General features: G+C 33.5%; 1 protein-coding gene across 1 annotated transcript in view; it reads left to right on the forward strand.

Moving 5' to 3' along the window:
• Window positions 1-12,221, forward strand: part of frmd3 (FERM domain containing 3) — a 99,411-nt gene extending 87,190 nt beyond the window's left edge. Inside the window, exon 15 of the mRNA XM_088911780.1 lies at window positions 7,990-12,221. Within this exon, the coding sequence (XP_088767906.1) occupies window positions 7,990-8,624 (635 nt within the window). The 3' untranslated portion in view covers window positions 8,625-12,221. The remainder of the gene's footprint in view (window positions 1-7,989) is intronic.
• Window positions 12,222-14,997: the final 2,776 nt, after the last annotated feature.

The following is a 14,997-nucleotide window of genomic DNA, read 5'->3' on the forward strand; positions in this document are numbered from 1 at the left end:
TGATCTCTTGTTACCATTTCTACTCTGGGTTTATAGTTGACATTGGTTCTTGTTTCTTCTTGTTAAACTCTTTATGAATTATGATTATGAATATTTTGGATTGTAAAGCCCCTTATATTAAAATAATTATCTGTAAAGCCTTCTCTGGTTTTTCTCTTATTCAGATTTATGCTAGCTTTAAACTTCTCTGAGATTATACATTAGAGAGCATTCCATGACACTGCAATTTTTAGAATTTACAAACACAACCTTTAGCAACAGAAGATGACCAAAAAGGCATACATTAAATATATATCGAAAGTAACCACAAAATTTCTGCAGGTACCCTGGAATGAAGAACTTAGCTGAAAGATACCTAGACCTAGATAGATAGATCACAACAACTGCAAATTACAATTTCAGAGACAACTAAGTGAACATTTAATTGTCCTCAATTTATTGTAAGGTTCTCAGTAAACAGGAAGAGGAAAACCAATGTAAAAAAGAACTTACTGATTTGCTTTATATTAATTTACTAATTAACTGAAGTGACTAAGTTCCAAAGATTTTGAAATAGTCATTACATAAACACTTTTTATAGACAATTATATATCAGAATTGCACAATATCATAATATTAAGGCCTTTAGTATTAGGAACTCATTGTTTCTTTGTTTTTTTAAAATTTATGGAACCCATTGTAAATTTATAGAACTTCTAGCTAACCAAACTGAAGATCATAGCTGTGTGTACCAGAATTACTTTTTAAAGACTTTTTTTCTTTAGGAAGTTAAAATTTCAAGATTGCTATGAGATGCATCTTCTGGAAGAAAAAAAATGAGATATTGTGTCTTTGATTTAATCACTGAAACAAAATATGAAACAAATTACATACAAAAACTAGAATTTAAAAATAGAATACAATGTTAGAATCAACCAGCCCAAGAAGAAAACAAGAAGAACATAAAACAAACAGCAACATTTGCTTTCATCCCTATAAATCCTACAGAAGATTTTTTTCAGATAATATGTGGAAGATCATTGTCATGTATTAATGTATTACTTGAAGATGAAAGAGTTATAAACTGGAAGGTGGACTGGAAAATTACAAAGCCCTTTGGCACCAGCTCAGTCTGAAGCATTTAGAGACATGTGGTACTGTACCTGAGCCCTCTGGGAGTTGATGTAGATTAGTGTGCTTGTAAGTACACTACGACAATTAAAAAGCTCAGTGAAATGTTTCTTATCAAAGCAATAATACTGCAGGCTCTCTGTAGTGCTGTTTAGGTGTGTATACATTGACATGTATGGTTTCTTCTAACCATATACTAATATAAAGATTAGTCATGTAAATTACAGGAGAAATACAAGTTAAAAGAATGATCACAAAGTGAATGTCATAATTAAATAACAGCATTATTAATAGACTAATGGTAGTATAAACAGAAGGAAATGTTAAATATTGCATGCATTGTTTATAGCCTATTTAATATGATAAAATTTGGTAGATTAAGGTGAATGTATCTTAATGGTATATATTTTATTATTTAAAGTGTGATAGAACACAAATTTCTGAGTGCTTAGTTAAGTACAAGTTTTTAATCAAAGAACCAACAGTGTTGTTTCACATGATGTGGAAACAGGATATTAAAATTATCTTAATATTCTAGTGTACACAAGTAACATGTACGCATGTAAACATGACTACCCCAGACTTTGAGAGACCATGTTTTGGATCTAAAGCAGTGTTTAGGGTATCAGTATAATTTAAACAAGATGTAAAGAAGGTACAGTTCATCATCCCGTTCACATAAAAACAAAAGAAAATGCAAAGATTGAACAAATGCAACATTGCAAATTATGGAAACTCTAACAAACAATATAACACAATAAAAGAATATGTACTGTAGTAGAGCTTGTTTTGAATTTTTTTACCACTTCAAATAAAAAATAGTTTGAATGTTTCTTACTCAGTTTCTGTTATCAAAAATGATTGATTGTTACTTCTCACATATAATAAGAAAAGTCAGTCCCAGTGTTTCCCTCTTTTACCTTTAGAAAGATCAATATTATTACGGATATGTCTTCTGGACATTCAATAAAGATGGGTAACTAAGTGCATATTGTAAGAGACTTGAATGATCTGAATGGCTCAATACTGATGCAAAATATCAAAACAAAAATCAAATATTTGTTTCTGCATTAGAATTAGAATACCTTTACTCAGAAAAAGCTTTGCTTTTTATCCTCAGTTGTTTAAACAAACAATAAACTGCCTGAGGTCTGAGAGAAGTAATTTAAAATTAAACCATGATTTAAGCCACAAGAAAATAGAGTATGGTATGGCAGCAGAAAATGCATAAAGTTTCACACTTACGATGGGCCAGTGGGGTATTAACATGCTACAGCAGTAAGCATTAAGAGCATGATATATAAATAACATCTTGCATTAAGTTATCCTCTCTCTAATGCCCTATCTTTGTTAGTGCTTTCAGGCTACTGACATTTGATTCATTCTGAGGGACTGGGGCCGGTTCTTCAGTAACACTCACAACAGCACTCTGTATAAGGTCACAAGTAGTATGAGCACTGTAGTCTAGGATTGGAAAAAACTCAGCTGATATGATGAAATGCCAGGTAAAAATTACAACCAGGAGAAGCATTCAGCTGCGAATGAGAAACCACACCACCAGAGACATGTACGTGCGGCTATTGGATCATGGAGCAAGAATTTCTGGAACAGGTAGAGACAATTCATTTCTGAAGGGGTGTTGGTGTTTCCTGTCTCTGTGCAGCTTCTATTGATAAACACAGCAACTCAAAAAGCAAAATGTACTGCATCTAGGTAGAGTTGTGTGAACCTTGTTAGAACACTGCACTATTTACCAATAATTAAGTTCGCAAATTTATTTTACATTAAAATAGTCCAATAGTTTATCTTTTAATTGTGCTTGGAATTTGCAATATTAAATTCTGTTTCTTTCTAGACAACATAGTGTAAGGTTTTAAAGCACTATGGTACTAAGTGCTGATCCATGACTTAATCCATTTTGTGAAGATGACCATCACCAATTAGACAACCAATAGTTATTCTTAAAATTTTTAAAATCTTATTTAAGTCATAGTTACAGAGGCTTGATTTAATTTGCTTAGGAAACCTTATTGAGATAAATGTACTTAAATGTATTTGCACTTCATTGTACATACAGTATGGAACCATGAGCTTAACTTTATTCTTAAGCCAAAGAATACATATTGTGTATAAATTGATGTAAATTTTGAAGTCTCCTTATATAATGCTTTAAAACATCAGATAAAATATAAAACTCACGATACTTATATAATTCAATAGAAGACAGGATGTTTATGTCAGACAGAATGCAGTAGTAGCATAGTTTCAGTAGCTGTAAAGTGATAGTTTTGTCCTAAAACATACATCCAAAATTACTGCAATTGGCCAGATTTTTATAACCATTTTAAAAGTTTTTTTAACCATTTACCTTTCTTTAACAAATATAACTTTTCTTATTTCTTCAAAACAATTTTAATAGGAGACGAAACTAAATTCCAATGAATGGCAATTCTTCAGATCACTTACATGAATATTTGTCAGCTGGATTCTACTAATTCCTTGGTACCAGCAGTAATTGTCTTTGTATCTCTTTTTAAATAGAACATTACAGCTGGACTGATGTGAGTCAGATGTAAATAGTTCAGTGCCATATGACAAATGATAGTTTAATACTGCAAAAAAAATCTGGAATTAGAAGAATGTTAGTGCCTTAATTCCTTAAAAAATCTCTTTATACTTAACACTTTATAGGGTCTGTTAATTCATGTATAAACCACATATAATACATGACAAAAACATTAATACAGTGAAATGACCTGGTAGAAAGTGACCTTTACTATTATTGTGAATGTACTAATTGAAGGTGGATAATTGCCTTTTGTTATTAATAGCTACTTCACTGTGTTTTATATGTGCCAACAGTAGGATTACCAAATACAACATTCCCTGTGACATACTGAGGTCATTCTTAATCTGTAATGGTGAACTCTTTTAAATATGTGTGTAACTTGATCTTTAGAGCTCCATTGGTAATTACAGTGTGAGAATGGTAAGGAAACACTGTGTCTCCATAGTGAAAGAATCACAATGGTACACATTCATTGTCATCCTAATGTTCCAAAATGTATTTACTGTACAAGTCCATTTGATTTTTTTCACTGTGAATTTGTTTTACTGTATTTTCATAATGAATTGTATACAACGGGTGCACCTTTAGAAAGGGTTACTTGCAATGTGTACAAAGACTACCTCACGCCAAGATTCCAGATCCTTGATTCCCTTAGTAACTAACTTGGACATATAATTTGATGTACTATAATCCTATGTCTGCCATTTCTATAATAGTTTCATTAATAATACCTATGCAGCTGTCTTCATGGTAATTGGTAATCACATTGATGAAGTTAAAGGTGTGAGTTTGTTTTTTTTTAATAATGTATGTAAAGTATGTATTCAATGGTGTGTAGCAGTTTTTTTTTCTATGCAGCAATCTATTTTTCAGAACAGATTTTCAGACGTGCAGTGCTTATGATCATTTGAAAACAAGGACTTGATTTACATATAAATTAATTAACATATAAAAGGTTCCAAATGAGAGGAGGCCATTTGGCACATCCAACCGGTTTGGTAAAATTCGATACATGATAAGTAAATGCAATATACAGTATTAGTCCCTGTTAGGATTTTGTCTGTTTGAAAAATAAGAATTTTGTTACAATTTATATGAACATGTAATATTAATTAAAGTGATTTATTTAGCAAGGAATACATTTACTCAGTGTGTGTGAAGCAAGTTTCATATTGCAAATAAATACTCTTGATGTACTTTTGGAGAAAAAATACATTTCTGTGAAAAGACCCAAAAAGAGGTTCTTAAATGAAAATAGAATGTTCTGACCTACAGCAGTGTATCCAGTGTGATCAGTCATTCTGTACCTCATATATAAATTATGACCCAATCTCTTGAACCAACATTATTACTCCACTTTCCTGTCTGTGACAGCCTGACAGCCTGCATGTTGTAGAGAAGATGAATAGCAACGGACATAATGAGATGTGGTATTTTATCAAAACAATCTTCTGTATGGTAAAATGTACTTTTCTTATACATGTGAAAATTGCTTGCATACTCTTCTCTCGTCTCTGCAGTTGTCTACAATTTTTGTTTCTTCTTCTGTTATCTGCAGTTGTTTTTGCAATATGTTAGTTGCGAGTGGTTTTTGTTTTCCTTTTTTATAAATTGTAATTTCCAGTTACTTTTCATCATATGCTCTCTTAATTTTATTTTAAATCACATTTTTATATGCCATATTTCGCATTGCCACTGATGGCACAGCAAGCTCTGCGGGACCCAAGAAGCAAAAGCAGGAGATAGGCCTGACCGACTCAAACCCACACAGTATTGTCAGTGCTTGGCTAATTGTGCACCATGGCTTCATCAGTCTGTCTTTTCTAATCATTATCTTTTCTAATTTGTTTTCATGAATTTTTTCAATGATGATCTCCCATTTTAACAATAACCTAAACTGTTTTATTATGCATTTTTATATAGTAGTTGTACACCTTTAATTTTGATGTTACATGTCTTCATTATAACCTTTTTGGTTATATATTGTTCATTATATGGTTATTTTTATTTCCTCATTGGTTCACCACGGTAACAGGAGCTAAACACAAAGATCATGCAGTATAGTATTATAGTATTAATCAGCATATCGCAGAGCAGACCAGGCATTTTGCATAAAAACTTCTGAAGTGCGTTTTTAAAGTTACCCATGACCCTATAGCCCTATAGTCAGTATTCTCGTATAATAAAAGCTTACATACATTTTTCTTCACTTGGATTAGGTCTTCTTGTAAAAGCAAACCAATTTGAAAAGCCCTGATGTTTTATCAGTAGTAAACAGAAACAAACAGCAGAGCTTGGTAAGTGCTTGTCTATGTCCACCCAAACACTATTTTTAAGGATTTAGCAGTAGGAATGTTTTACTTATAGTGCCCTCCAAAAGTACTGGGATAAGTGTTCAAATCAGCCCATTATAGCTGTATGCTCAGAAAATTTGGATTTCAAATCACAAGTTGAATGTGAGACAAAGGCAGAGAATATCCCCTTTTACCTATGGGTATTTTTATGCATAAGTGTTTTACCGTTATACAACAACAGTACATTTTTGTTCAATCTCCCACATTTTAGATGAGCATACGTATTGGGACAAGCAGATTTTAAAGTATTTATAACTGCCCAATTGTTACACATTGCATACATTTCACACACATAAAAGAGCTGTGAAGGTATAGGCATGGTTGAGGTCTTCTGAAACTGCTTCTGAAGTTTTTTACTTGAATTAGCAAAAACCAGCATGAAGACCAGAGAACTCAATATAACAGAAAAGAAGGCCATTTTGAAAATGAGGAAAGAAAATGACCATTAGAGAAATTTTTAAGACTCTTGGCATTGCAAAATCAACAATCTGGAATGTTCTTAAAAAAAAGGAAACAACTGTAGGAGTCAAAATCAGCCAGAGAACAGGGCGTCCAAAAAAGACTAATGCAGTGGACGACAGAAAAATATTAGTAGTTATAAAGAAAAATCCAAAAATTACTGTTATTGAAATCTCCAAAGTGCAGAAGAGTCCGCAGAATACCAGTTATTGCTGAATAATGAGTCCAACCATATTGCTCCGGTGATCAAGTGGATGCACGGTGGTAGCTAGATGGTCATGAGGCCTTGGCTACAGGCTAGACCTCGGGTAGAATTGTTTACGCGTGGGCTCACTCTGTGACTTTACAATCCGTGCCAAATGTTTTAAGTCCAAAAGTTTAGACACCAGTTGTGGCCATGACTTGGTTCTGTTGGTAGTAAGCTGAGTTGTTTCAGTGAAGAGAACCAAAGTTAGAAGAGATGTTCACCACTTTTTAACTGGGGACAATGTGGTTGGTCATTGTTTAAGATGTCACCAGGTGGAGTGGGTCTCCACGCCTTACAAGTACCTGGTTTCTCGGTCTTTTGGGATGATTGACCACTATCTGTGACTTTAAGACCATCATCCAGATATGCGTATGGCTCTCTACCAGACATCCAGGCTCCAGGAGTGGACATACAGTACATCATGGGGAGTGCTGGTTCTGTTTAGTGTCGCTGTCCTGGGAGAAGCTACATATCAAAAGCCAACCTCATATCCCATACATTCCAACATGCATAGATCAGTAGGCTATTCTGGGACCACAGAGAGAGACCTGTGAGAGAGAAGAATCTACTGCAACACTTAATTATGTGGCTTATTAATAAGCATTGCCAAGACCACTAGACAGCTGGGCTTCCAAACCATATGGTTTCACTCTGAGACTCAACTCAAAACTACATCACTCTCAGAGACCTGACCAGTTTTTTTGAGACCTGACAAAATGTTTCTGTTAACTCAGAATTCGTTCTCATCAGTAAAGGTGGGTGAGCCAGCTCCAGAGGCACTCATGCATAGTACATAGTTTTCATGCATTATTTTTTTATTTAAGTAATTTATGTAAAAATATACAAATAGAAAAAAGAAATACACAAACAATTATTGAAGTCTTTTAGAAATTACATCTGTATTTTTATTCATAGTCCTGCAAATATTCTTTGAGAGGAAATATTCATAGAAAACATTTTGTTTTGACTCAGATGTCATGAATGACACACTGCCAGACTATTCAAGATCACTTCAGTAGGTCATTTTTTACTTATCTATTTTGGGCAATTAAAGTATTTGAAAGTGTGTTGGCATTAAACATGCGTTACTGAAAATTTTGTTGTGTGAATTTTAAGATGAACACGTTTAATGTTGTGTACATGAAGCTTCAAGTGTATTTTGATCAGCAGGATTAACTCTCATCTATCCGTGCTCTTTTGTATGATTCAGCCTCTTCTTCATGCTTCCAATTCATTTTTTGTATTTACAGGCCTACTAGCTTTGAAGGATGTGGTGCACTTATCACCCATGAAGTCCTCCCTGCTGGAAGTGGATCCTGGGGACCTGAACGAATGCAGAGCCTCAGGAGAGAAACCTGCGGAAGACCTGCCTTCAGAAGACAACCCAGGAGGTGATGAGGAAGCCCTCACCATCTCGGAGTTGATGTACAACCCCTGCACAAGCGTGCTTCCTACCCCAGTGGAGGATGGAGGAATTGACCTGCTCTTTGATCATCCTGTGAAGCCGGCCAAGGAGCCTGATGTTGACAACGAATCTTATGAAGAGCTTGAGGCTGATGAGAGGGCGTTTCTGATTGCTGAAGAGGAAGAGATGAAGGAGGTGAGGAGGGTGCTTGGCTGTAGCTACAAACTGTTAACAGGCAACAAGCAGCTGAATGCTTGCATGCAGAGTTTTGTGCGTCTCCTGGCTGTAGGCCTTGGCCTACTTGTGTTTGCCCTTCCTCTACTCCTGGTGCTTCTGGAGTCTGACATTGACATCTCTTTCCTTCATGAGATTCGGCAGACCCCCGAATTTGAGCAGTTCCACCATGAGTACTACTGCCCACTCCGCCAGTGGATGACCTGTAAAATGAACTTCATCCTTGACAAGCTTGGAGGCTCCTAAAAAATAAATGGTGGCAGCATCTTTATCCTAAAACATTTAACGTCAACAACATAAAAGGGAGGGTTGCTTTCATTTACTGAAGTTATTTCTGTGTTACTGGTGTGAATGTGATCCTGGAGATTTCATCATTATTTTAATGATCGGCAACCTGTGAAATGTTCATGAAGTAATAGTACTCTACACCTCAATCCAGGATTAACAAGTTTATTTATTTTTAAATATTTTGTTTCATGACAAATCATTAAAAGTAATATGGCAAGTGAACAAAAAATTGTCACCAGATATTTTTTACATGTTTTTCTGTGTAAATGAAATTTAAAATGGGTCAGTGAGAGGCAGTTTCAAGGAACGTATTGATGGACTGGAATTCGTTTATAAAATAAAGAGGAGGATTCCAGGTGCATTCTCAATATACATTAAAGAATCCATTGACAATGAAATCTTTTCTGAATTTGCATCTTAAAATATACATGCAAACCTACAGGAAATGATTGTATTTTACATTTGTTGTTTTGGTGAATGTTTAAAAGTTAAAAATGAATTTACATTAAATATATAAACATAAGGTCAAACATAATTTAAAAAATATGTTAAAATATCATTGCAAGCATTTCAATACTTTAGTTTTCAGCCACATCTTGTCTTTTATTTTTTTTATTTTTGTTGGATGAAAGAAGGAAAAAAGTATAGCTTAGTTTTTAGTTTGAGTGTGGGAGAAAAATTAAAAGTTGTTCTGCTGGTTTCACTGTAAAAAGGAAATCCTTAGAGAGATTGTTTGGTGGTTATCCAGAACACAGTGAAGATAGCAATAAAAAAGAAAGTAAAACAAAATAGAATTACAAAATTTTAAAAATACAAAAAATATTTTTAGTATGCGTCTCACAAGAATTCCATGAATCATACTATAAAAGGTCTTTGCAGAATTAGGTTTAATGAAGTCTGCTGTCAGGAATAACTCAGAAGTTATAGGTTTCTACTAGAATATATTGAAGGAAACAGTATTTTCAACAGAATACATCAAAAGTGCTCTGTATTTTTTTTCTTGTTATCCGGAAATAGCACAAAAGGTTTTGAAAGCAACCCTTGTTCAAAACAAACAAAAAAAACTTACCATGGCCTATACAAATAACTTTGTTTATGCTGTTTTTAATGTTTTGTACATTTTTATGTGATACAAGTATTTCAGGAACTTTTTTAGTCAGAAAATCTACTTTAACTTATTTATGTGTACAGATTTGTTGAAGACAGGGGCATGGGGTAGAGCATGTTATTTTTTAACAAAAAAATACTGTTTTGACATTGTAGGTAGTACTGTGGGTTTGTTAGGCATTATAGCACAATCCTTTAAATCAGAATGTGTTAGGATTGAGGGTGTTACTGAAGGAATGAATACTGAATGCAGCAAATGGTAAGAGTATGATGGATTGAGTCTTGTATTTCAGTTTTGTGTAATTTGTATGCATAAAACTAAGATAAGGATTATTTTTACAAGTCAGAATTCAGAAGGGGCTTGGATGAATAAAAAATAGTTCATGTATGTCAGTCTAAGGCAGCTATTTGGGGGTCAATATAGTATTAATAAGGTACATGTCTTGAGTTTGTTTGAAAAACCTAACATTTAGGGATGAAGTAAGGGGTATTGTCCTGAGTGCGAGACAACTTTCCTCAAAACTGAAGAAAGGATTATTATCCGATGAACTAAAAAATAGGCCCATTCTAAAATTCATAAACCACCCCAAAACAAATACAGTATATGCAAATACCTTCTTGCATATCTTAAATTATATAGACCAAATAGGGTTACAGAAACATTTACACTGGCTAGTATTATAAATCATGTTAACTACTTTGAGCTAGGCTGCCATCCCAGGTTAGAAGGTTAGAAAACAATAGCTGATTGATCTTTTTTTGGTGTTGATAATCATAATCTGTAGTTACTGGAAATAGCCATTTTTGTTGAATTATCATCCTAGAGCTATATGATTTATTCTCCATAACCTTTCCTACCAGTAATGTTTTTCAGGAATATATTCTATGAGAGTTGCATAAAATTGTTTCATATTTGGTTGTTCTGGTGACATTAGACAATACAGCTATGAATCTTCTATAATGACATTTAGTTACTAGTAATATTTTCCTAAAATATTATGAGATACTGTACAAAACAATATTATACTTTTGATTTTCACTGTATTTACACCGCAGCCTATCTTTGTGGGATTATAGTCTGGAATTCTAATTGCGCTACTGTTGTAATGCTTTCATTAAATTATTTATGAGTACTATTGGATTCATCATAGAGTTTATAATAAAAATAAATATAATGAAGTAAACCTATGGCATGCAATACTCCTTTAATATTACAATATAGAAAAACATAAGTAAGAATACAACATGCAGGGAAATTAAAAGTTTTTTCGATGATCGAAAAATCAGTAATTAACAGAATCTTGCTTTATAAATCATCGATGTCGATTTTTCTACTAAGCCTAAATCAAACCTGCCCCTCTGAATAAACACTTAATTTATTTACAAAGACATTGGCCAAAAACAAGTGTGTTTTAATGAGCTGCCCTCAACAAAGACTAAAATGCCACACAAATATAAAAATAAAAAGCCAACAAGATGAGTCAGCCTACAATTGTGTTTCTTATGGAAGATAAAGAGTCTGCTGATTGCATGAATATTAAATTGTTGTAAATAAATCGAAGGAGAAAGACATAATGTGTAACAATAATATTAAATACTGTGATTACCACCAGTTGTTTCCCTTCTACCCCATAGACATGTGCATGACTTCTGTAATAACAAATTTGACACCTTGCTGTTAAACTAAAAAAAATATTTTCTATTGTGCACTTTTGTTGGCTTCTTCATTCTCTATTTTACAAATAGTTTACAACATTTCACACCATTATAACTGAATTTGTTTACCCAATGAAAGGTCAACTAAAAACCTCACAAGATACATGTATAATAATGTTTTTGTGATTTATACAGACAAAAACCGTTGTTTTGTCTTATAAGACATCTGTAGAAGATTAGATATTTGGTTTAGATTAACTATACGATCAAGCAAATAGCTTTGCAATTTCACCAAAGGGAAGGGCAGAAAGCTAAAATGTTTGAAACTAAGTATGTCATCAAATTTGAAATGCAGACACACAATTACAGTAGGAACATTATCTATTGTCTTTTTTTGTTGGTGTGATTATGAAATAACCATGGTTTCCCAGTAGAATTTTATTTCTATATAAATTGGACTTAATCCATATCCATAGTGCATAAACACAGGGACATCATTAAGATTGGCTAAATCATGAAAAGCTAAAATGTTCTAGTTTTATTTAACACGGTTTATAAAAATTCATGTATTTGTCTTGTAATTAATATTTTGGCTGCCTGCTCCCCCTTTAGGTTAAATCATTTTACCGTCAGTTTTGCATGATAAATATAATTGTGTAACTTTGCTTTTGTCTTAGTATGTAAATATTGTTTCTGTTATAACTACTTTGACCATGCATTGTATTAAAATGGTACCTGATGAAATTTGTTACAAGAATAATTATCTTAACCCAATAAAAAGCAAAGAAAATCAGTTATTAACAGTTTTTAATCAGTTATAACAGATATGATGATAAAAAAAGTAAAATTGTATTATACTTGGCTTTTTTTCCAAGGTTAACAAAATATACTGTACGTAAAAAGAAGCAAAAACGATGTATTGAAGAAACATTCAGACTTTGCTTAAGTGTGTAATTGGTTCTGGATTTGAATGAAAAAGGAAATAATTTGTCTTTTTTTGTAAAACAGACACAAAAAACGTGTCTGTATGGATTATTTTGGCACATATTACTATATTTTGAATTGCAGCTGTTAGCTGTCATCTGTTTGTAACAGCTGTTTTGTTAATGTTTGTAAACTCAACTCTGGGAGGAATTAAAACGTTTCCTATGGTTTGACTGATGCCGGAACTTAAGCCTTATGAACTTTGTAAAATAAATTTTGAATTAATGTTTGTATGTTAAATATAGATTGTTTTATATGTTAGTACTGCCACAATAAACCCCCCAAATTAATATATCAAGTATCTTGATCTTTTACTATTCATAGCAACAGACTCATTAGCTCTATAATGTTTTTTTTTTAATTTTTGTATAGGAGAATTTAAAATCACTTGGAACAATTAGTTCATTAATTTGTCATGTGGGTGGCAACCTATTTGTCATGAAAAAAATCTTAAATTCAATCCATATCTTATTGAATTTCTTTTGCAACCTCTTGGCTAATCCTCCTATTTACTTTAGGTATCCTGTATGAGTTAGCTCACTAAACTTACCAGAATCCAGGTTATTGATATTAATTAAGAAGACGGTAGCCTTAACACAGATTCTCGTGGCACTGTACTCCACTAATTACTGTGCTTCTCCACAGACTGAGCGTTTAATTTACTGTGATGATGGTTTGAATTTCCTGGAACTTGAGAGTTGTTTTGTGGCTACTTGGATTCAGTAAAACAACAAATGATGACACAAATACATGGATTCCGAGAGTACAACACACAGTTCTTTTAGGAGAAATAATAAATGATTTCAATTATTGATCAATTATTCGGGAATTAGTCATAGTTATAGTAAAAGAATAATGACTATAACAGGGTTAAGAAAAACAAAAACACAAAGGCATCTTTAAAAACGGACATTAAATATTGCATAACCAGGACTGACTACAGGTCAGTAGTTAACTCATAGTCTCAACTATCAACCCACGTTTCATATACTCTAAAGAAAAGTAATATTCAGATACTGCACTGAATTAATACTTCCCAAAAGCACATTCCTTTGGAAGAAAAGATGAATTCTCATTTTTTACAATCATAATATTGAATATATACTCATCAGACTCATACAGCGGCCAGCACTTGTCCAGATACAGTCTGAATGTCCCAGAGGGAGAGGAAGACTCGATCAAGGTTGCAGCTGTTGCCTTACTTTGCTGGCTCTGTGTCAAAGGGTGTTCGTTCAGTCCTGGAGGAAAGTCATGCTTAAAGGGAGAGGATCCTACTCCACGGGTTAAAGGTTGGACAATCTTGGTCACTGTCATGTGATTAATCAGCCTGTCAGGCTTTAGAGTGAGAGGAGATCCCCAAAATCCCAATTGCTGCGCAGTACATTCTAAGTAAAGACATCATGAGTGCTGATTGGTCATGACCAACAGGCTCCTTATTGGTTGGTCATTCTAGCGCTGTCAGTGGATTTATCACAGGTGACCCCCAGCGAACTTCCAGTCCAGTAGTGTCTCCCTTGTGAAATCGTAGACAAAGAGACACCAGCATGGACCGTTCATCACTGTGGGTATCAAAATTGAACCAATGTATGATGTCACAAGAATGAAGCTGCACCACGATCAATTTCTGTTCAAGGCAAGAGAAAGATGTTTATTAAATTTTTCTGCACACTTTACTTCTGCTGCATAAAAGTCATAGCCTTGCTGCTACCATCTCCTCCTATCTGTTCTGTATGTTTCTAATCCATTGCCTAGTTTTGAATTCAAATACCTAAATGCGTACTGCCTGCAATCTGAAAATTAATATTTTATAAGAATCATTAAATGCCTTCTGAAAATCTAAATGTTCCATGTCCCATGCTCTGTTTGTATCCATTACTACTGTTGCTTGTACAGGGAGTGCTATAATTTAGTAAGGTAAGATCTACCTTTTCTAATTCCTGTTTCTGAATCTTTCTCAGACATGCTCTAGCCTAGTTCCCATTATTTTCTCAATATATTTTTGTGATATTTGTAGTGCAAGTAATACTTATTTGTCTATAAATTTTTGTCTTCGTACTGATGCACATTGCATTAATAATTTTCTAATCAATTGGTAATACCACTGTCTTGAGAAACTGTTTGGAGAGTTTTGTTAACAATGTATAGATAGCATTTCCTGTTTTTCCTTAGTTTCAGACATGTTGTAGATTTCCTCTATGGGAAATACCTGAGAGAAATATTTATTACTTTTATTATTTAATAATACCCTTATCCAGCATAAAATATTAAATATTTATTTCTATCTGAAGTTTGGCCATGTTCATTCAGACAAAGCAACATTTGAATGTTTTTTGACAGATCCAACAGTGCAGCCCAGCCATATTGCCAATCAACCTGTCCTTATTAAAAATAAACCCTCCACATGAGGTAAACTTTACACTAAGTGTCAAATCTGTTTTCAACAGTTTTAAAGAAGACTATTTTGAAAAGTGTAAGGAATTCTTGAATCTTTGTATAGAGAAGCCACAACATTTGATCTGAGTACAGTATGTCACCATTCACCTTCATTTCCACATTCACTGAGGTTGCTGTGGTAGGTTGGACA

Source organism: Atractosteus spatula, chromosome 3 (assembly GCF_055471065.1).
Source record: "Atractosteus spatula isolate fAtrSpa1 chromosome 3, fAtrSpa1.hap1, whole genome shotgun sequence".
NCBI classification, from domain to species: Eukaryota; Metazoa; Chordata; class Actinopteri; order Semionotiformes; family Lepisosteidae; genus Atractosteus; species Atractosteus spatula.